Raw genomic sequence first — 23,368 nt, 5'->3', positions numbered from 1 at the left:
CAGAGCACTAAAGCTCCAGCCTGGGTCGTGCAAATGACAAAGCCCTATCCAAGTGAGATTTTTTTTTTCTCACCAGAGCATTGCTCAGCTCTAGCTGACAGTAATACTGGGGATTCAACCTGGGACCTGGGAGAGTCTATGAGAGTCTATGTACATAACCTTTATGCTATCTCCACAGCCCATGAGCTATCTGTCTAACCAATTTTTCTAGCCAGTTGCACCGTCATCATAAAGTATCCTTATCAGTGCTTTTCTCACCAGTGCAAAGGGGTGGGAGATGTATCATTTATCATTTCTAAATAAAAATCATTGTATCTGACAGGCCGGTGCTGGCACCCCCAGTGAAGCGCTCATATTACCAGGTGTAAGGACCTGGCTCAGCCCCCACTCTCCACCTGCAGGGGGGAACACTTCACAAGAGGTGAGGCAGGTCTGCGGGTGTCTATCTTTCTCTCCCTCCCTCTACTTGTTCTCTCTCAATTTCTCTCTGTCCTATCCAATAAAACGGGGGGGGGGGGGATAATGGCCACCAGCAGCATTGGATTTCATAGTGCCAGCATCCAGCTCCAGAAATAGCTCTGGCAGCAATGAAATAAATAAATCATTGTATATGTTACTATTTTAAAATCCCATGTTCAAAGGAGCATTTCTTTCAAAGCAAGGAAGGAAAGCAGTCTTTAAAATTACATCAAGAGATACCCTTGCTGGGATGGGAAGACAACATAATGGTTCTACAAAAGACTTTCATGCCTAAGGCACTAGAAATCCCAGGTTCAATCCCCAGTACCACCATAAGTCAGGACTGAAAAGTGCCTTGGTTAAAAAAAAAAAAAAGTTAATCCATTTTTCTGATGACCTCAGGAGAGTCTATCCCATGACTGGGATTTTTTTCTAGTAGTAGAAACACTCACCAGGTGCTCCCAGAAGGGTCATCATTCCCAAAAGCACTGAACGAGCCATCTTCCCTCTGGTAGAGAAGCTCTCTCTGGTAGCCTGCAGACACCAATACAGACAGATAATCATGTAATCAGCTTCCATTGAGTGAGTCTCTAGTATCACGTAAAATTGAAGGAATATGGGAGAATGGAAACAAAGACAACAAATTAACAAGGCATTGAACATTTTCTTTCTTTTTTTTTCATTTGAAAATATCATTAAGGTTTTTGTATCTACTTCAGGTTCATTATTAACATTATCTAACACTTCTTTGGTTTAGGTAGGCAATTTCTAGATTGCTAAGGTATTCATAAAGATAGCATGTAAGTCAGGGATTTAGAAATAGAAATAAAATAACAAATGATTCACAGCAGTCTACTAAGATCCATTAGACAGATAATTGTCGTATGCTTTACATTGGTTTGTTCTAGCCCTCCCCAGCCAAGAGAATTGGATCAGTCCTATTAATTTCTCGGGCCTGCTTGGCCCCGCCCCAAGGAACCCCGAGAAAGGGTTCCTGAGTCCGAGAGTTCCAGAGTGACAGAGTTCCTGAGTTCCAGAGTTCGAGAGGAAGAGAGAGAGGGCCAGAGGGTTCCAGAGTTGGAGAGTTCCGGAGTTACAGAGTAAGAGGGAGTGCTTGCGCCGCCGCAAAGAGACAGCAGAGTTCTGTTTGGTGATTAGTTTGTCTTAGTTTGTGAATCTTTGTTCCTGAATAAAAAAATACAGCTGCCCTGCCCAGCCGTTGTCTCCGCGTCTCTGTTACCCGCCGTGAAGCTAGACCCGCCCGGCAAGAGCCTCCGAAATTTTAACAACAGATAATGGTTGAAATATAGTAAAAGATTAAATCCCTGCCCCACTAGGGAAAGAAACAGACTGGGAGTATGGATCAACCTGCCAACGCCTATGTCCAGTGAAGAAGCAATTAAAAGAAATCATTGTTACCAGTCATCTCTATCAGGAACAACAAAACAGACCCCTTTGTGGGCACCCCATAAGACCTTGCCCTCAATTTGGATCAACAACAGTAGAGAATGTTCCATCCTCCAAAGGGAGGCTGGACAACATACTCTATGCTACACCTGATGAAGATGGGTCGATATTGGGGCAGCATGGAATGTTCCTACTCATCATGACCACAGAATGTGAGCTCAGATCTACAGGGATGCAGAGGTCACACAGGCTCCTAAGCTGAATATGGACCTCAGATCACATCAAATCGATGGGGTTTACAGTCAACAATATGTATACCCCTTTCCCATATTAGGGAGCTACTCTCTTCCCAGATCCAGCTTTCTGGTCTTTTTTCCAGCCATGACATCACCTCCCCAGACAATAACTTGGATCCACCTGCATATCAGATTTCAGGCTCAGGGAAAAAAAAAAAAAACTAGTATAGCCACAGGCCCTTTGGAATATAACTAAAATATACCTACATGCTATCTACAAAATGGAGTACCCCCAATCTTCATCTGCACTATTCCAGCCTTTATGTTCATGATTGATCAACAATTTGTTTGGCTTTGTATGTTAACTCTTTTCAGCCACCAGGTTCCAGATGCTAGCAGGATGCTGACCAGACTTCCCTGGACAAATGAACCCACCAATGTGTCCTGGAGCTCTGCTTCTGCAGAGCCCCACCCTACTAGGGAAAAAGAGAGGCAGGCTGGGAGTATGGATCGACCTGTCAACGCCCATGTTCAGGGGGGAATCAATTACAGAAGCCAGAGACCTTCTACCTTCTTCAACCCGTAATGACCTTGGGTCCATACTCCCAGAGGGTTAAAGACTAGGAAAGCTATCAGGGGAGGGGATGGGATACAGAGTTCTGGTGGTGGGAACTGTGTGGAGTTGTACCCCTCTTATCCTATGGTTTAGTCAATATTTCCTTTTTATAAATAAAAAATTTTTAAAAAAAGAATAGGAAAGCTATCAAGGGAGGGGATGGGATACAGAGTTCTGATGGCAGGAATTGTGTGAAGTTGTACCCCACTTATCCTAAGGTTTTGTCAGTGTTTCCTTTTTATAAATAAATAATAAAAAAAAGAAACCAGATCTTTCACTTTCTGCACCCCATAATGATCCTGGGACCATACTCCCAGAGGGATAAAGAATAGGAAAACTTCCAGTGGAAAGGATGGGATACAGAACTCTTGTGGTGGGAATTGTGTGGAAATGTACCCCTCTTATCCTATGGTCTTGTTGACCATTATTAAATCAGTTTAAAAAAAAGAGTAAGTCAAGCGGTAGCGCAGCAGATTAAGCACACGTGGCGCAAAGCACAAGGACCGTCATAAGGATCACGGTTCGAGCCCCTGTCTCCCCAACCTACAGGGGAGTGGCTTCACAAGCGGTGAAGCAGGTCTGCAGGTGTCTATCTTTCTCTCCTCCTCTCTCTTCCCCTCCTCTCTCCATTTCTCTCTGTCCTATCCAACAACAATGACATCAATAACAATAATAATAACTACAACAACAAAATAACAAGGGCAACAAAAGAGAATAAGTGAATAAATAAATATAAAAAAATTTAAAAGAGGGGGGAAATAAGAATATAACACAGTCCTGTGAGTCCTTAAATACTTCTGAATAAAACATCTGACAAAATCCAAGTAAGAACTACATGAACAGAATTTTCTTCCTATATACTCTTTGAAACTGGGAGATCAATATGAAGATATTTTCCAACATATATGGAAAATTTCATTTGCTTTAGGAGGAAGAATCAATTGCATTTTCATCAGGTTTAAATAACAATTGGTTTCTTCTCACTCTACGTATAAATAATGTGCACACAACTTGTGTATTTAAAAATTCATAGGAAAGGGAATTGGGCAGTAGCGCAGCAGGTTAAGTGCAGGTGGCACAAAGCCCAAGGACCAGCATAAGGATCCCAGTTCGAGTCCCCGGCTCCCCACTGGCAGGGGAGTCGCTTCACAAGTAGTGAAGCAGGTCTGCATGTGTCTATCTTTCTCTCCCCCTCTCTGTCTTCCCTTCCTCTCTCCATTTCTCTCTGTCCTATCCAACAATGACATCAATAATAACATCAACAATAAAACAACAAGGGCAACAAAAGGGAATAAATAAATATAAAAAAGAAAAAAAATTCATAGGAGATTTTCCAAATGCTAAATGTAGTTTCCATTTATATACAACCATTAAAAAATAATTTTAAGTTGCAGCCTAAATTCCTTCACTGGCACCCCACCACTACCACCACTCTCATAGTAGAAACTGGTTATTTTTTTAATATTATATTCTGGAAATAGTGATTTGTAGGGCAACTGTTGACCCATGAGTACAGTCTCTTTCCATTCCTTTGACAGGTGTCTGCACACAACTCCCACCACCAACCCAAGTCCCTCTCCACATTTATGTCCTGAATACCCGAAGCCCTACCTCCTTATATCTTCCTAGACCAGAGTCCTTTGCTTTTCTTCAATGCCAGAACATGGCTCAGCTCTGGCATATGGTGGTGTGGGAGATTGAACTTTGGGCCTCAGAGCCTCAAACATGAGGGTTTTACTGCATAATCATCATGCTATCTCCCCCACTCGAACATAAAATATATTAAGTGCTGTGGGAAACATCAAGATTTTGCAAGCAGGATGTGTAAATTAAGAACTGTGTTACCATCAAAATAAAAAAACAGTAAATTCAGAAAAATACTGTATATGACACAGCAGTCAGATCCACTCAAAACCAAAGAAACTAATAGTGAATGGTATTTAACTCTGTACTTCTCAGCATATTGGTTTCAATGCTTAGCATCTAAAAAGTGTTTGCTACTTAGGAAAGCTGTGGTCTAGCTACACAATTGAATATTACGTAGCTATTAAAAGTGATAAAGTCACCTTCTTCGCCTCATCATGGAGCTTAAAGGAATCATGTTAAGTGAGATAAGCCAGGAAGAGCAGGAGACTATGGGATGATCTCACTCATGGGCAGAAGCTGAGAAATAAGGACAGAAAGGAGAAACACAAAGTAGAACGTGGACTGGGTTTGGCGTATTGCACCAAAGTAAAAAAACAAAACAAAACAAAAAAAAACTGGGGGGTGGAGAATTGGAGAATGCCAGGAGGCTTTCAGGTCCTGGTGCATGATGGGGAAGTAGGACGGGGCAGGGGGAGTACTGGGAAATTCTACAAATGTATCAACAACTATATTTACTTTAAGCCATGAATCCCCATGAAAAAAGAGCCAGAAAAATAGTAAATAAGATAATAATTTAGTTTAAATTTTAAAAAAAGAAAGAAAGAAAAGTACAACCTAGAATGTTATGATTAACCTTAAGGCTAAATAAAGTAAAAACATACTTTCCATCCTTAACTGAGGAAAAGGCAGGGAGTGAGCTTGGGAGGAGAGGTCACTAAATAGTCTTAAAAAAAAAAGAGCAAAAAAAAATTTTTGTTCCTGAGGGAAACCAGAAGTCCAACTGGTCCACACACATCAATTCCAAGTTCTCACTAAAAGAAAAAAAAAAAAAAATCAGTGAGGGGGTAATAAAGTCTCAATTTAAAAGTAAATTTTGGAGGAGGCCAAAGGTTAAGGTCCATGTATCTGTTTTAATGAAAGCAGATGTTTCCTATTCCCAAATAAGTAGTTAGAAATAAGAGGCAGATGTTTCGTATTTGCAAAAACAATACATGTAGACCTCAAAGCTTGGTGACTAAGACAGCCCACTAATTAAGCACTGAGCAACCCACAGTGAATGAACTGGCTCAAGATAAAATTGAAATAGCAATAATTTATCACTTAAAAGCAAGTATAATCAGGAGACAAAAACGTTTCCAGCTCAAGATATTAGCAGCCATTCTGGGGTCATGAGGAATCCTTCCTGAAAACAGCAAAGCTCACACAGCAGGCAGGTGAGGTCAGAGGCTGAGCTGGGGAAGAGCCTGACTGTTGTTAGCATCTGTGACATGTTGAATTCAATCCCTAGTCAACTCTAGCAACAAACAACATTTCCACTTTATGACAACCACATTTTGGAACTATCAATAACCCATAATTAGTCATATTTAACTAGCAAAGCATGAGCATTTCTGTAGTTTAAAATTATGATTCCACTCTTGCCACATCCCAAACATTTCTTCTTGAGTCTGACCATAAGAAATCCCAGATCTCTGTACCCTATAAAGAATTTCAGTCCATGCTCCCAGAGGGGTAGATGTTAGAGGAAGATGACCAGAGGGTTCTAAACTCCAATTCCATCAGGACCCAGAGAGAGAAAAGAAAAAAAGGGGGGGAGAGGGGAGAAGGACACTAAGAAGTAAAAAGTGGGACTTAAAAAAGGAAGAGAAGCAATGCTGCCTCTGTCACCTAACTTTGAAGTCTCCATGCAGTTTTTTCAATAATAGTACTCAGCTATTAAAAAATGGTGAATTCACCTTCTTCACCTCATCTTGGATAGAACTTGAAGGAATCATGCAAAGTGAGATAAGCCAGAAAGAGAAGGATGAATGTGGATAATCCCACTTACAGATAGAAGTTTAAAAATAAGAACAGAAGGGGAAACACACTTGGACTGGGAGTTGGTATATTGCACCAAAGTAAAAGACTCTGGGGTAGGGAAGGAGAGTTCAGGTCCTGAAGCATGATGGCAGAGGAGGACCTAGAGGGGGTAGATTGTTCTGTGAAAAACTGAGAAATGTTGCACGTGTAAAAACTACAGTATTTTACTGTCAACTGTAAATCATGAGTCCCCCAATTAAAAAAAAAATTACCCACTTAAAAAAAAAAGCAAAAGAAGGCAGAAAAAGTGGTAAATATATATAAATACAGAAAAATCGTTATAGGAATAATAGTCAACCCATATCTGTGATCTTGGGAGCATTAATGCAGTTTCCAGTGGAGGGAATGGGGACAGAGAACTCTGGTAGTGAGAAAGGTGAGGAAGTATAGTCCTGTTATCTTATAATTTTGTAAATCAATATTAAATAATTAATTTTTTAAAATAACTGTGTTATTTGATGAGCTAATTTGAAAATAAAACTTACTTAGAAAAGACATAGAGAGAAAGAGAGAGAGAGAGAGAGAGAGAGAGATCCCAGATCTGGGGCCAAATGGTAGAGCACTCAGTCGAGAGTATGCATTTCAATGCACAAGGACCTGGTTCAAGCCCTCAAGCCCTACCTGCAGAGGGGAAAGCTTCATGAGCAGTGAAGCAGTGCTACTGGCGTCTCTATCTCTCTCTTCCTCTGTCTCCCCTTCATTCTCAACTTCTCTGTCATCTTCCCAGATAGTATTTTTAGTCAACCTCTATGTTAGCTATCAAGCTCAAGCAAAATTTACTAAAGTCATGGGCCCCTAGGAAAATGCCTAAAACAGATTTCTTAGCTCCTCTCCACCCTACGATCACTATTCTCATCTGTTCTATTCATACGTTTTTGTTTCTGTTTATTATTTCGTCCTGCTTTATATCATGCTGCCTTTCAGCCACCAAGTTGCAGATGCTACTATGACTCTATCCTGAACTCCCTAGGCAGACAGCCTCATCTCTCCAGAGCCCTGTCCCACTATGGAAAGATAGCAGAAACAGGCTGGGGGTATGGACACACCTGCCAATGTCCAAATCCAGCAGAGAAGCACTTACAGAAGCCAGAACGCCCACCTTTTGCACCCCAAAGAGAATTTTGTTCCATATTCCCAGAGGGAGAGAAATGTTAGGGGAAGATGACTAGAGCACTCTGAACCCCAGCCAATTCCATCAGGACCCTGGGAAGAGGAAAAACAAAGGAAGAACACTTAGAAGTAGTAGTAGGTGTAAGTGTAACTTATATTAAGAGAAAATAGAACCATAGGGGGGGAAATGCGCAAAAATAATACTTATGAATATAGATAGATATTATAGAAATAATAAGTCAACCCATATCTGTGACCTTGGGAGAACTACTACAGTTTCCACTGCTGGTGAAAACAGTGTAGAGCAAACCCCTGTTATGAGTTTGTAAAATCCCTAATAAAATAAATAAATAAAATTTTCTGTTGCTATCAAGAAGAAAAAAAAAAGGCTACTATGAGTGGTAGATTCATCATGCAGGTACCAAGCTCCAGAAATACCTGGTAGCAGTGAAAACAGTAATTAATTAAAACCTTGATGGAAGAATCTTGCTGAATTTACAGTAAGGCAAAATTCTAAAAATCAATAAATAAAATAACAAAGTACTATTTCAGGGGCTGGGCAGTAGCACACTTGGTTGAGTGAAGATTTACAGTGCACAAGGACCTGGGTTCAAGCCCCCGGTCTCCACCTGCAGGAGGAAAGCTTTGCAAGTGGTGAGGCAGGGCAGCATCTCTCTCTCTCTCTCTCTCTCTCTCCCTCCCTCCCTCTCTCCCTCTCTCTCCCTCTCTCTCCCAACCCCTCTGCTCTCAATTTCTGACTGTCTCTATTCAATAAATAATAAAGATTACTTTTTAAAAAGGTACTATTGGGGCCAGGCAGTGGCAAACCTGGTTAAGCACACACATTACAGTGTGCAAGGACGCAGGTTCAAGTCCTGGTCCTCACCTGCAAGGGGAAAGGTTCACAAGGGGTGAAGCAGGGCTGCAGTCGTCTCTTTGTCTCTCTCCCTTTCTATCTCCCCCTCTCCTCTCAATTTCTGCCTGTCTCTAAGCAAGAATAAATAAGTAAAAGCTCCACCTTCAACAATACTGAAAAAGATGCTCATGCAGAAAGCAACTCGTTTCAGTTGTAAAATGGTCTAGATGTCCCCACACTGAAGACAGGTTGAATAAACTGTTGTGCACACAAAAAGCTGAATATTATAGAATGCTATGCAGTTGAAAAAAAAAAAGAATGAGGAAGGGTGGAGATAGATAGCATATAAATCCACTCTGTGTATCCTTTCTCAAGGCAATGTTTTTCATTATAAAATATATATATATAGATCCCAATTGTGAAATATTTTCTATAATTAAAGTAAAAAAAAAAATCACACTAAAATCCCTCTCCAATATGTTCACAAAAGCATTAACAGGCCCAAAAAAAGAAAGAAGAAGAAGAAATAAAAAGGGAGTCAGTCGGTAGCACAGTGGGTTAAGCACATGTGGCACAAAGCACAAGGACCGGCGTAAAGATTCCAGTTCGAGCCCCTGGCTCCTCGCTTGCAGAGGAGTCGCTTTACAAGTGGTGAAGCAGGTCTGCAGGTGTCTATCTTTCTCTCCCCCTCTCTGTCTTCCCCTCCTCTCTCCATTTCTCTCTGTCCTATCCAACAACGACAACAATAAAACATATAAAACAATAACTACAACAATAAAACAGCAAGTGCAACAAAAGAGAATAAATAAATATTTAAAAGAGAAAGAAAGACAGAAAAAAGAATTAGGACTATTTCTCTGAACTGATGCAGGACAATTTCTTGATATATTAAGTGAAATCAGACAGATCTAAAAGTACACATATGATAGTGTATAGTATAGAAGTATAGTGTATTACCTTTTATGTAAGAAAGGGAGGAACTAAGAAAAAGTGTATCTGGGTTTGGCTGGAGGAATAAACAGAAACTTGAAAAAAGCAAATTCAACCAACAGGAGTAGGGAAAATGATAAATAACTTCTAAAACAAATTTGACTTTTGGAAAGATGCTAATTCCTACATAACATGAAACAAGATAGGGAAACTATGATAAGCACTATTCACACAATCTCCCTTTATTTTAACATATTTTGGTTCCCATATAACCTTGGGGGGAAAAAAAATGCAACATATAATCTCTTCTTCAGAGTCAAGGGTCCAAGAGCATATTCACAAAGTAAATTAGCAAAAGATTCCAAGAGATCCTCCTTCAATTCCCAACTCAAGGCTAAATTCTACCGGAGAAAAGAGTTTAACCATCAACTCAGGCTAACAGAAAAGGGGAGGAGGGGAGAAGAGAAAGAAGAGCACATATCCTGGGGTCTCGGACTAAGACAGGAAGGAGACTAGACCAGGATGGGGAAGGAAAGGAGAAGGGATGCAGGCCAGGTGGTGCAGCACCTGGTTGGGCACATACACTACAGTGTGCAAGGACCCGAGTTCAAGCCCCTGGTCCCCACCTGCAGAGGGAAAGCTCCAAAGATGATGAAGTAGAGCTGCAGATATCTCCCTCTATCTCCCAATACCCTCTCAGGTTTTCTGTCTCTATCCAATAATAAATAAATAAAATTTATTTTAAAAAAGCTGAATGTGGGCCCCAGATCACATCCAATCGATGGGGTTTACAGTCAACAATATTTATACACCTTTCCCATATTTGTGAGCTACTCTCTCCCCTGATCCAGCTTTCTGGTCCTTTTTCCAGCCATGACATCATCTCCCCAGACAACAACTAGGATCCACCTTTATATCAGATTTCAGGCTCAGAGGGAAAAAAAAAACTAGTATAGCCACAGACCTTTTGGAATAGAACTAAAATATGCCTACTAGCTATCTACAGAACAGAGATCCCACCACCAACAACTCTTCATCTGCACTATTTAAGCATTTAGGCTCATGATTAATCAACAACTTGTTTGGCTTTATATGCTAACTGTCTTTTTAGCCACCAGGTTCCAGATGCTACCATAATGCCAAACAGACTTCCCTAGATAGATGACCCCACCAACGTATCCTGGAGTTCCAATTCCCCAGAACCCCACCCCACTAGGGAAAGAGAGAGGCAGACTGGGAGTATGGATCGACCTGTCAACACCCATGTTCATCGAGGAATCAATTACAGAAGCCAGACCTTCCACCTTCTGCACCCCACAATGACCACACTCCCAGAGGGATAAAGTCCATACTCCCAGAGGGATAAAGAATAGGAAAGCTATCAGGGGAGGGGATGGGTTACGGAGCTATGGTGGTGGGAACTGTGTGGAGTTGTACCCCTCTTATCCTATGGTTTTGTTAAAGTTTCCTTTTTATAAATAAAATAAAATGAAATGAAATGAAAGGGGAGGGGAGGTGATGGGAAGGGGGAAAGGAAAGGAAAGGAAGGATGGGGAGGGGAGGGGAGAGGAGGGGAGGGGAGGGGAGGGGAGGGGAGGGGAGGGGAGGGGAGGGGAGGGGAGGGGAGGGGAGGGGAGGGAAGGGAAGGGAAGGGAAGGGAAGGGAAGGGGAGGGGAGGGGAGGGGAGGGGAGGGGAGGGAAGGGAAGGGAAGGGAAGGGAAGGGAAGGAAGAAGGAATAGGAAGGGGAAGGGGAAGAAAGGGAGGGACAAAGGAGGGAGAGATCAAGGGAGCAAGGTGAGGAGTTCAGGCCCTCCATCAGTATTGGAGACACTTCTATGGAAAGAAGCCAGACCACAGGGAGAGACCATGTGCCTCCAAGTCCAGAATCCCATCAACAACTGCAGTTCCAAGTATGAGCTATTCTAAAACTGGTCACTGAGATGAGATCATGGAGATGAGGTCAGTGCTTGTGGAAAGTACCCCTCTGGTGGCTAAGCTCCAGCAGTTCCCATTAGTATCAACAGCCAGTACCATTCCTCCACCAAGGGCAGCCAGCCTGGAAAAGAGGGTGTTCAGACCATCCCCAGTTGGAGAGGGCTTTCTCTTTTTTTCCTTTTTAAAGACTGTAGTTGCCACAAGTGTACAGTTTCATATCTCCCCATGGTTTGTCACACCTTCCACCAACTTGTTATCTTCCATGGAGCGTTTTTGTTTTGTTTTGTTTGCCTCCAGGGTTATTGCTGGGGCTCAGTGCCTGAACCATGAATCCACTGCTCCTGGAGGCCATTTTCTCCCCTTTTGTTGCCCTTGTTGTTATAGCCTTGTGGTTATTATTGTTATTGTTGATGTCGTTAGTTGTTGGATAGGACAGAGAGATATGGAGAGAGGAGGGGAAGACAGAGTGGAGGAGAGAAAGATAGATACCTGCAGACCTGCTTCACTGCTTGTGAAGCGACTCCCCTGCAGGTGGGGAGCTGGGGGCTGGAACCGGGATCCTTACTCCAGTCCTTGCGCTTTGGGCCACATGTGCTTAACCTGCTGCGCTACAGACCGACCACTCCATGGAGCGTTTTTATTAAGCTGGTTTAGATAATGTGGACACTCAAGTCTCCAGCCCTGCTTCCATGGCAAAAACAAAACAGCAAATCAGAACCTAAAAACATCGGTGACTGTCCCACTGGGTGGTCTCTTCTAAGGTGTAAAGAATTGTCAGCTCCTTGTTCTCTAAATTATCCAAGCCCTTGGCTGAAAAGGGCACTGTTGACTCACTGTGACTTTTTTTATTGCCACAAAATTCAGTGGTTCAGCACAGTCACCTATGTTGAAGACTTTTTTTACTGAGCTGCACCCCCTAGTCCAATTTTTCTTTTCTTTTTAAATTTTTTTTATTTTTCTCATTATTGGGGGGGGGCTAATGGTTTACAGTCAACATTAAAATACAGTAGCTTTTTCTTGTATAACATTTTTCAGTTTTCTACAGAACAATGTAACCCCCCTCCCAGGTCCTCTTCTGTCATCAGCAATTTTTCATTCAATATTTTTCAGATAGAGAGAGAGAGAAAGAGAGAGACAGATGCTGAAGAGGAGACACCACAGCACAGCTTCACTATCTATTGTGCTTCCGTGCAGTCCCAAAGGCTGAAGCCCAGGACACTGTGAGATACATATTTACTGGGTGAGCTATCTCTTAATTTCCTATCTTTATTTCAACCGAGAATATATAGAACATGTTTTAGAAGAAACTTGGTCTGTGGCTCACTTGAAGAACTGAGTCACAGGCAGTGTAGCTAAAATATTTAAGAGGGGGAAAAAATGATTTAAGTCTCTAATTAGCCGGTTTCTGATTTTCCAGTGGTTCTCCAAAGCAGTTTTGATCTTGTGGTTTTGTTTTGACAGCAAAAGACTCTTCAGTGATGTAACAGTTGTCTTGACCAAAAACACAATGGGTTAGGTTACAGGGCCCTGGGGCCAAGCATGATTTAAGGCAGTGTGCTCTCATAAATGACATTTAAATAATATAATCATGACTCAAGCTAAAGCCACGTTAATTTCATAAAAATAAAATAAAACACAACTACAGTAATATTTATAGGGTTTTTGGCAATTGTTGTAGCAAAAGAAAAAAAAAGTCTCTGAAATAAGACACTGATTTCATAATGAAAATAAATCACTGTACCAAGAAACTTTTGTCCACTGCCTTATAGTTTAGTTATGTAGTTCAGTGCAATAGGTGAAGTGGTGTGTTGGGGGGGGGGGGCTTGGTAGTGCAGTTTCATTAGTCACTTTCACCAGTTTTTTGAAAAGGTGATAAGCTGGAAAAAAAAATGGATCACTTTTTTTTCTTTTCTTTTCTTCTTCTTTTTTTTTTTTTTTGCCTCCACGGTTATTGCTGGAGCTCGGTGCCTGAACTATGAGCCCACTGCTCTTGGAGGCCATCTTTTTTCCACTGCTGTTATTGCTGCTCCTGCTGTTGGGTAAGACAGATTGAAAATTAGAGGGGAGGATAAGACAGAGAGGAGGAGAGAAAGACACCTGCAGACCTGCTTCACTGCTTGCAAAGCAGCTCCCCTGCAGCTAGAGAGCTAGGGGCCCAAACCTAGATCCCTGAACGGGTCAGTTCTTTGTGCTTTGCACCATGTGCGCTTAACCCACTGCACTACCGACCCCATGAATCACATTTCTTAAGTTATTAAGAATATGCCATTTTGGGGGAGTCGGGCAGTGCTGCAGGGGATTAAGCGCATGTGACGTAAACACGCAGGGACCAGCATAAGGATCCCGGTTTGAGCCCCAAGCTCCCCACCTGCAGGGGAGTCGCTTCACAAGCAGTGAAACAGGTCTGCAGGTGTCTGTCTTTCTCTCCCTCTCTCTGTCTTCCCCTCCTCTCTCCACTTCTCTCTGTCCTATCCAACAACAACGACATCAATAATCACAACAATCTTAAACAAGGGCAACAAAAGGGAAAATAAATAATATAAAAAAATTGGGGGGAGTCGGGCTGTAGCTCAGCGGGTTAAGCACAGGTGGCGCAAAGCACAAGGTCCGGCATAAGTATCCCGGTTCGAACCCCGGCTCCCCACCTGCAGGGGAGTTGCTTCACAGGCGGTGAAGCAGGTCTGCAGGTGTCTGTCTTTCTCTCCTCCTCTCTGTCTTCCCCTCCTCTCTCCATTTCTCTCTGTCCTATCCAACAACAATGACAACGACAACAACAATAATAACTACAACAATAAAACAACAAGGGTAACAAAAGGGAATAAATAAATAAAATAAATATTTTTAAAAAAATTTTTTAAAGAATACACCATTTTCATAGTTTAATGATGACTCTTTAGTCACTATCAGCCCACCCCATCAGCTGGGGCCCTATTAGGAGAGTCCTAAGATTCCCGAACAGACATGATGAGTCTAGACCTCAAATAAATCCCTTTCGCCTTGTTACCGGTCATTTCTATCAAGAACAACAAAGCAGACCCCTTTGTGGGCCCCCCATAGGACCTTGCCCTCAACTTGGATCAACAACAGTAGAGAATGTTCCATCCTCTGAAGGGAGGATGGACAACATACTCTGTGCTACACCTGATGAAGATGGGTCCTGATATAAGGACAGCTTGAAATGTTCCTACTCATGACCACAGAATGTGAGCTCAGATCTACAGGGATACAGAGGTCACATAGGCTCCTAAGCTGAATATGGGTCCCAGATCACATCAAATCGATGGGGTTTACAGTCAACAATATTTATACCCGTTTCCCATATTAGGGAGCTACTTTCTTCCCTGATCCAGCTTTCTGATCCTTGTTGCCAGCCATGACATCAGCTCCCCAGACAATAACTTGGATCCACCTGTATATCAGATTTCAGGCTCAGGGGAAAAAAAAAAAAAAAACGAGTATAGCCACAGACCCTTTGGAATATAACTAAAATATACCTACTAGCTATCTACAAAATGGAGTATACCCCAAATCTTCATCTGCACTATTCCAGTCTTTAAGTTCATGATTGATCAACAATTTGTTTGGCTTTGTATGTGAACTCTCTTTTCAGTCACCAGGTTCCAGATGCTAGCAGGATGCCAACCAGACTTCCCTGGACAAATGAACCCACCAATGTGTCCTGGAGCTCTGCTTCTGCAGAGCCCCACCCTACTCAGAAAAGAGAGAGACAGGATGGGAGTATGAATCAACATGTCAACACCCATGTTCATTCAGGGGGGAATCAATTACAGAAGCCAAACCCTCCACCTTCTGCATCCCACAATGACCTTGGGTCCATACTCCCAGAGGGATAAAGAATAGGAAAGCTATCAGGGGAGGGGATGGGATACGGAGTTCTGGTGGTGGGAACTGTGTGGAGTTGTACCCCTCTTATCCTATGGTTTTGTTAAAAATTCCTTTTTATAATAAATAAATAAGAATACACCATTTTAGGTAGTCTCCTTGTCTAGTGCAAGTACAGATGATAAATCTAAAGCCCAAAAAGTAACTATTAACACTCATTCGGGAGTCAGGCGGTAGCTCAGTGGGTTAAGTGCAAGGTGGCGCAAAACAGGATCCCGGTTCGAGCCCCCAGCTCCCCACCTGCAGGGGAGTCACTTCACAGACGGTGAAGCAGGTCTGCAAGTGTCTGTCTTTCTCTCCCCCTCTCTGTCTTCCCCTCCTCTCTCCACTTCTCTCTGTCCTATCCAACAACGATGACAACAGTAGTGACTACAACAATAAAAAAAGAAACAAGTGCAACAAAAGGGAATAAATAAGTAAAATTTAAAAAAATTAAAAATAAACATTCATTCATGCATCCATTCTGTACTTACTGAGGTGTCTGTCTAAATATACAAAAAAGAAACTAAGATCTTAACAAGATCATTTTGAATCATGATAAGTATGGGGTCAGCGAGACAGTTCACCTCGGAGGGGTTTGCCATGTACATGATCCAGGTTCAAGCAATCACCTTCCCACTTACACTAGGGGAAGCTTCACTGCTGTAGTCTCTTCTCTCCCTCAGTCTCTCTGTCTCTGTCTGACTCTCTCCTAATCTGAAAAAGTCAGACAAGAGTGGTGAAGTACCAGTGATGGGGGAAAAAAACAAAAGAATGAAAGGCCGACAGACAGAAAGAAAAAAGACGGAGCCTGGTATACAGTACCAACCGCAAGGATTTGCACAAAGATCCCAGTTCCAAGCCCCTTCTCCAGACCTGTGTGTGTGGGAGGGTAACTTCACAAGTGGTGAAGCAGGTCTGCTGTTGTCTTTCTTTCCCTCTATTTTCCCTCCCCTCTCAATTTCTCTCTTTCCTATTAAAAGAAAAGGAAAAAAACTAAAAAGCCCACCACAAGTAGTAAATTGATAGTACCAGCATCAAGCCCCCAACGACTGAAGGCAAGAGAGAGAGAGAAGAAAGAAAAAAGTTAATGAGGTCCCAGTGATGGTGCACCTTATTGAGCGCCCACATTACAGTGCACAAGGTCCCATGTTCAAGACCCAGTCCCCACCGGCACAGGGGGAAGCTTCATGAGCGCTAAATCAGTAGTTCAGATGTTTCTCTTTCTATCTCCCCTCCTCTCTCCATTTCTCTCTGTCTCTACCCAAAAGATAAATAAAAATATTTTTAAAATCTAAGTATAATGAAGAAAATTCAAATTACTCAAAGGTCAGGGAAGTGGCAGGCAAATCGCTCACTATGATAGTAGGTTACTCTGCCTTGCCCTTGACCCAAGTTCAAATCTGGCCCCCATATCAAAGAAAGTTTTGGTGTTCTGCTCTCTCTCCCTCTCCCTCTCCCTCCCTCTCCTCTCCCTCCCTCTAGAAAATACTGTCTAAATGATAAGGACAGATGATGAAAAGAATTCCAGGAGAAAGAAGAGCAAGTTTAGAAGCCCCAGAGCACTGTGCATCTGAGAATGCTCCAAAGGTGGCCCGAGAAGTGGAGGAGAGAATAAGAAGAGGTGAAAGATAGAAGCCAAGGAAACCCCTTGTAGACTGAGCCCAGGAGCCCAGGAACCCAGTGGAAAATTATATGTAAGGAAGTTACATGACTTTCATGTTTCCAAAAGGTAATTTTTTAATATAATGAGTGACGGTATTTTTTTTAATAAAGTAAGTGTATCAAAGTAGAATAAGCAGAAAAATAGAGACAACTGAGTGAAGGGAGATAGCTCAGCATTAAGAATACAGACTCCCCAAAGGGTACCATGGCCTCTCCTTCTCTCTAAGAAATAATTAATAATTAAGTAAATCTTTTGGAAAGGGAAGGGAGGTGTGGGGAGGGAAAGAAAGGGGAAGGGAGGGTACAAAAGGATTGTTTAAGAGTCACTGGCACAGCCCCATGAGCAATAGATGTTATTTAGGTGGTATGACTAGTGGAAGGAATTCACATCTGTTGTCAGAGGTAGAATGGACAGAATCATATTGCTGACATTAGACTCTAACTCCCCAGTTAGGTGAAATCAGCTACACTATAGATGACATGAGGCATTTACTGTGTGATGAGCAAGGTGCTAAAAACCACATCTAATTGGCTTTCCTTTTTTCTTTGTCATCACCAAATAGAGAGAAAGAGAGGGGGGGCAGGTGATGGCGCAGCTGGCTAAGCACACACATACAATGCATAAGGACCCAGGCTCTAGCCCTTGGCCCCCACCTGTAGGGGGAAAGCTTCACGAGTGGTGATGCAGAGCTGCAGGTGTCTCTCTGTCTCTCTCCCTCTCTATATCCCCCTTCCTCTTGATTTCTGGCTGTCTCTTTCAAATAAGTAAAGATAGGAAGCAAAAAAAATTAAAAGAGAGAGGGAGAGAGGGAGGGAGGGAGGGATAGAGAGAGGGAGGGAGAGGGAGGGGAGCAGAGGGGGAGGGAGAGAGAGAGAGAGAGAATACCTCCAAAGCACTCCTCATGTGACCTGAATGAAGCTCAAACCCAGGTCACACACAAAGCAAAGCAGATAACCCTACCAGATAAACGTTCAGGCCCTCATTTAATCCTTAAAAACAGTCCTGTGAAGAAGTCACTTTATCATCTCTACCTTACAGTTAGATAAGATTATACAGATAGATTAAGTTTCTGGGAGATCCAACCAAAGCAGGAGACAAAATCTAGATAAGAGCTCAGGTCCCGAGAGCATGGAACTAGAATAATAATCACTAGGATCAACTTTCTCCCAAAGTGGGGGGTCTCTCCACCTTTTTACAGCAGGGCTGTCCTCATTCTGATGACAACTTGGAAAACTATTTGGCACCTGCAAAACAAGGCTCTTTCTGCCCTCTTGTCCCTTTGAGCCTCTCAGCAGCCAACAGATGTGAAGATGATTCCAAGGCAATCAAGGATCCTGGAGCTGCCCAAGGGGAGCCTGAAAAGCCTGCTATTTGACACCTGCCTGAGCAAACAGCATTCTCTTTTTTCAGCAAAAAAAAACAGATGCCAAAAATTTTAATCATTCATTCTTTAGGACTTCTGCCACCCCAGAGTGAAAACATCTTGGGCACGCATTCAATTCGTCATTAAGTTCTTTTCCGTGTGTGTGTGTGTATGTGTGTGTGTGTGTGTGTGTGTGTGTGTGTGTGTGTGAGAGAGAGAGAGAGACAGAGAGAGAAAGGAAGAACAAGACCAGAGAACTGCTCCACCATTTGTGATGCTATGTCTGTTTTTGTCTCTATTCATCTCATGTGGTGCCAAGCAGTGAATCCATGCAAAGCATGTACTCTATCTCAGAGCCACCTTCCCAGCCAAATTCAAATTACTTTGAAGGGGTGAGTTCATCATTCTTTAAGTAATTCAAACTACACAGTCGATTGCCTTTTTAAGAACTAAGTAACTGACTAATCAACCAGCTAGTACAAGTAAACAAGTTAGTCAACTTTTTTTCTGTGCTTAATTTCCACATACGTAGCAACAAGAGAAATTTCTAATATGAACTGTGAGGGTTAGTGATTTATTAGATGGACAGTGCATAGAGTACTACTTATCCTATGGTAAGCACTCAGTGTCGAATGGGTTGGTTGGGTTATTTTGACTTGAGGGGACTGTTTGCTTGTTTTTGTACTGCCAGGGTCCTATGCATAGGCAATTTCACTGTTTCAGGCTGACTTTTTCATCTCTGAGTGAGAAAGTAATAATGAGACAGAGAGAGAGGGAGAGAGAGAGAGGGGCAAGCACAGTGAAGAGGCAACAAAGCACTGGAGCTTTCTCTGGCACCATTATAGCACTCCCCATGCTCAAAGGTAGGTCATGCAAATGGCAAAACAGGCCCTCTACCCAGTGAGAGTTCTCTCCAGCACCTATCAACTGATATTAGCAACAAACACAAAGCACCTGGTGTCTGTGAACAGTTTTGGACTCTCAGTCTTCCAGTAGGGTGATATTTCACTCCAATAGAGTGACATTTCTGAGGGGCGAACAGGGCAGCCTCCTAACACAATTAACTTCCCTCAAGGGCCCCATCTCCTGACATTTTAAATGTGCCAAGAAGGATCAGCAGATATGGCCTTATGTGTGTGGAAGTGTAGGCCATCTTCCCCACAGAGCAGTGAATTCCTTGAGCTGGAAGGTCTCACTTCCTGTTTCTATAGTACTAGTTACTGGCCCAGGGACCAAGAGCTATTCCATGTGAATGCAATAAGTAAATAATTGGTCACTTACTACTTTAGATTTTGAAGGTGTTTTAATTTCAGATCACTTATTAAAATATAAGCCCCTCCAGAAATTGAATCCTTCATTTTATTACTAGCAAACTTCATAGCAGCAATCAGTAAACAATTAGCTGAAGAAAAAAAAAATGGTGGCCGCTCCTTATTGCTTCCACTGTCATATGTTTCAATCCAATCTAGTCCCACTTTCACAAAGCAAAAGCAGAATCCACTTTGAAACACAGTCTAAAGTGAACTCCACCTAAAAAAAATTTTTTTTAGTTTTTTTTGAAAATGAAAGTACATTTCTAAAATTACTTACCTTGCCTCATAAATGAAAGGGCTTTTTCTTTTAAACTTTCTGTCAGTTGTCTCTTTTTAGTCAGGTAATCCAAAACATATATATTTGGAGCAAAACTGATCATGTTCTGTTCACCACAGCCATAAGGCATACGGATTAATGAGGCTAGACCATTGATGGAAGAACCAAGAATATCTCCTGAAAGAAAGTGCAATATGTTCAAAATATTCAGTAAACAGTAACTTTCCCTGCTAGGGAGAAGAAAATTTCAGTTCAGAAAAAATATATATCAATAAAGCAGTATGATTATCCAATAGTTTGGAACAAGCTGCCAGCATGATGCCAACCAGACTTCCCTGGACAGAAAACCCCACCAATGTGTCCTAGAGCTCCACTTCCCCAGAGTCCTTCCCCACTAGGGAAAGAGAGAGGCAGGCTGGGAGTATGGATCGACCTGCCAATACCCATGTTCAGTGAGGAAGCAATTACAGAAGCCAGACCTTCAACCTTCTGCATCCTACAATAACCTTGGGTCCATACTCCCAGAGGGATAAAGAATAGGAAAGCTATCAGGGGAGGGGATGGGATACGGAGGTCTGGTGGTGGGAATTGTGTGGAGTTGTACCCCTCTTATCCTATGGTTTTGTTAATATCTCCTTTTTTAAATAAATTTAAATTTAAAAAAAAAGAAAAGAAAAGAAAATGGCATCAAGCTTTTAGGAAGACCATTAAATAAATAACAGCATAGTAGTATTAAACTTGAAGGTTATGCAGTAAGCGACTTTTAGCTCAGTGTAACATATGGAATACACTAAAAACAATTAACTTTAAAGGACAAGAAGCTAGAAAGTCTATTTTAGGCATGTTTATAGGGGCTCATGATTTTCATAGTTTTTGCTTAAGTTTAATAGCTAACATGGAAGGTGACGAAATTATTGTCTGGGAAGATGGTGTCAGAGTTGAGAATAGGGCTAGAAAACTGGATTAGGGCAGAAATTAGCTCCCAAACTTGAAGAAAATCTATGAACAAAATTAACTGCTTAGCCTATCAACCTGACCCAGGGCATATATATATTCACATTTAGCACAGTAGCCTGTGTAACCTCTGAGTCCCTGTTGGTCTGAGCTCGCAGTTCATGGTCACAGCTCAGAACGTCGTGGCTGATGTAGAATGGTGGTGGGTGTTAAAACAGTCTCTGTGTGAAAAGGCTGAGCCAATGTCACCTTGGTAATTAATTTATCTTGAAATAACTACTGGAGAATTTTTAAGCACAGTCTGCAAACTAGAAGCACCAAAAAAATCCAGCATTGGAGCTGAGCAGTGACACATGAGGCAGAATGCACACATTACCACACGCAAAGACCCAGGCTCAAGCCCTAGTCCCCACCTGCAGGGAGGGAAGCTTCATGAGAGGTGAATCAGGGCTGTTAAGTGTCTCTCTTTTTCTCCCTCTCTTCCTATTTTTCTGTATATATATATATATATATTTTTTTTTTAAAAAAAAAAGGTCACCAAAGGTACACTCATCATGTATGCACCAAGCCCCAGTGATAACCCTAGTGACAAAAAATAAAGGAAAGGGGAAAGGGCAAAGGGCAAAGAAAAAAGATAAAGAAAAAAAGGAGAGAAGGGGAGGAGAGGGGAGGGGAAGGAAAGGGAAAGGGGAGGGGAGAGGAGGTGAGGGAAGGGAAGGGAAGGGAAGGGAAGGGAAGGGAAGGGAAGGGAAGGGAAGGGAAGGGAAGGGAAGGGAAGGGAAGGGAAGGGAAGGGAAGGGAAGGGAAGGGAAGGGAAGGGAAGGGAAGGGAAGGGAAGGGAAGGGAAGGGAAGAAAAGGGAAAAGGGAAAAGGGAAAAGGGAAAAGGGAAAAGGGAAAAGGGAAAAGGGAAAAGGGAAAAGGGAAAAGGGGAAGAGAAAGGAAAGGGAAGAGGAGGGGAGGGAAAGGGAAGAGGAAGGGAGAGAAGAAAGCAGGGAGGGAAATCTACCCAGCATCCTCAGCTCCATCCCAACACTACTTAATGTGATTTGTTTTTTCACAAGCTCCCTAAGTGATTCATATGTACACTGACCATTAACAACTGGGCCACAGGCATATTTTGCTAGTCTTTATATAATAAGAATCAACTGTTACTAGCTAAGAATAATTTGCAGCCTCTTCTCATTAGGCTAATAAGGAAAAAAAGACATGTAGAGCAAATGAAGGATACATATTATCACAGACTTTAAGTAAACCAGCAGTGGTGGCGACCTAGTCTATCCTTACCTATTACAGTGAGCTGAACTCTTTCACTACCACTCACTGTGTCTGGAGGAAAGGAGAAACTCAAAGTTTTTGTGGTAGCTGTTACTTTGTTGTCCGTCAAATCTAACAAAACAGATTGTGAAAATGACTTTTCTATTCCTTCAGCCTGTGGGAGAAAACGGAACAAAATTAACAAGGTCACTACCCATCTGTTTACAGAGAAGTGTATGCAGATGGTAAGACACTTATCTGACCTGTTGTGTCTACAGTTTGGGTATGGCTAGCTAAGCACCCGCCACTTCTTGATTTTTGCTTCAAATCTATTGGTGTGTTTTTTTTTTCCTGACTAAAAGAATGGCAATGAAAGTGACAAAGGATGAGAAGGTGATAGGAAAAAAAAACCTGAATTGTGTCCTATTCCTATCTAAAGAGAGAAATTAAACACATTATCAAATCAAAGTTATACTGACAGAGGTTAAGATTTAAACCCAGAACTGCAGCATCCAAAACACAGCATAGCATATCAGCTATGCAAAGAGACTCTCATGCCTGAGGTTCCAAATTCCCAGGCTAAATCCTTCACACCACGATACACCAGAGCTGAGCAGTGCTATGGTAAAATATTATTAATTAATTAATAACAAAACCACCAGACCACAACTAGATATCCACTATGCTTAGTTATCGTATGCAGACTGTCTTCTCTCTAAAAACCTACAAAACCGGGCACCGGGCAGTGGTGCACCGGGTTAAGTGCACATAGTGCAAGATGCAAGAACCAGAGCAAGGATCCCAGTTCCAGCCCGAGGCTCCCCACTTGTAGGGGGTCGCTTCACAAGTAGTGAAGCATGTCTGCAGGTATCTTTCTCTCCCCCTTTTCATCTTCCCCTCCTCTCTCCATTTCTCTGTCCTATCCAACAGCAACAGCTGCAACAACAATAATAACAGCAACAACAACAACAATGGTAAAAAGATGGCCACTAGGAGCAGTGGATTCCTAGTGCAGGCACTGAGCCCCAGCAATAACCCTGGAGGCAAAGAGAAAAAAAAAAATCTACAGAATTTCTTCTACCTGTACTGGAGAATTCCAACATTCCAAATTCACAGATCAACATGATATGATTTAGTAGGATCTATCCTAAACAGTTTGTCAATGTAACTGAAAGTAATAGATTTGTGTGATAAGTCATACTACAGAGTTATAAGTGAGTTTTTTTACATACAAATGAGAAAACACGTAGACACTGTCATAATGGTAGAGGAGATGGTCTATGTAGTCTTGCCAACAAATTTAACCAAGAGGAAAAAAAAAATAGTCATCTGTTTCTTCTTCCATTATATATTCCCATTTCATGTACCTGAGACCCCATGTA

At 42.1% G+C, this 23,368-nt stretch overlaps 1 protein-coding gene across 2 annotated transcripts in view; it reads right to left on the bottom strand.

The window, feature by feature from the left end:
* CD109 (CD109 molecule) overlaps positions 1-23,368 on the bottom strand; it is a 184,274-nt gene that overhangs the window by 32,263 nt on the left and 128,643 nt on the right. For both annotated transcript variants that reach the window (XM_007516316.3, XM_060205388.1), the window contains 3 exons: positions 22,017-22,161; positions 19,778-19,954; positions 912-993 (listed from right to left, as the gene is read on the bottom strand). In XM_007516316.3, coding sequence (XP_007516378.1) covers positions 912-993; positions 19,778-19,954; positions 22,017-22,161 — 404 coding nt within the window. The remainder of the gene's footprint in view (positions 1-911; positions 994-19,777; positions 19,955-22,016; positions 22,162-23,368) is intronic.

This window comes from Erinaceus europaeus, chromosome 13, assembly GCF_950295315.1.
Source record: "Erinaceus europaeus chromosome 13, mEriEur2.1, whole genome shotgun sequence".
NCBI classification, from domain to species: domain Eukaryota; kingdom Metazoa; phylum Chordata; class Mammalia; order Eulipotyphla; family Erinaceidae; genus Erinaceus; species Erinaceus europaeus.
This window is presented reverse-complemented; position numbering and strand designations above follow the sequence as displayed.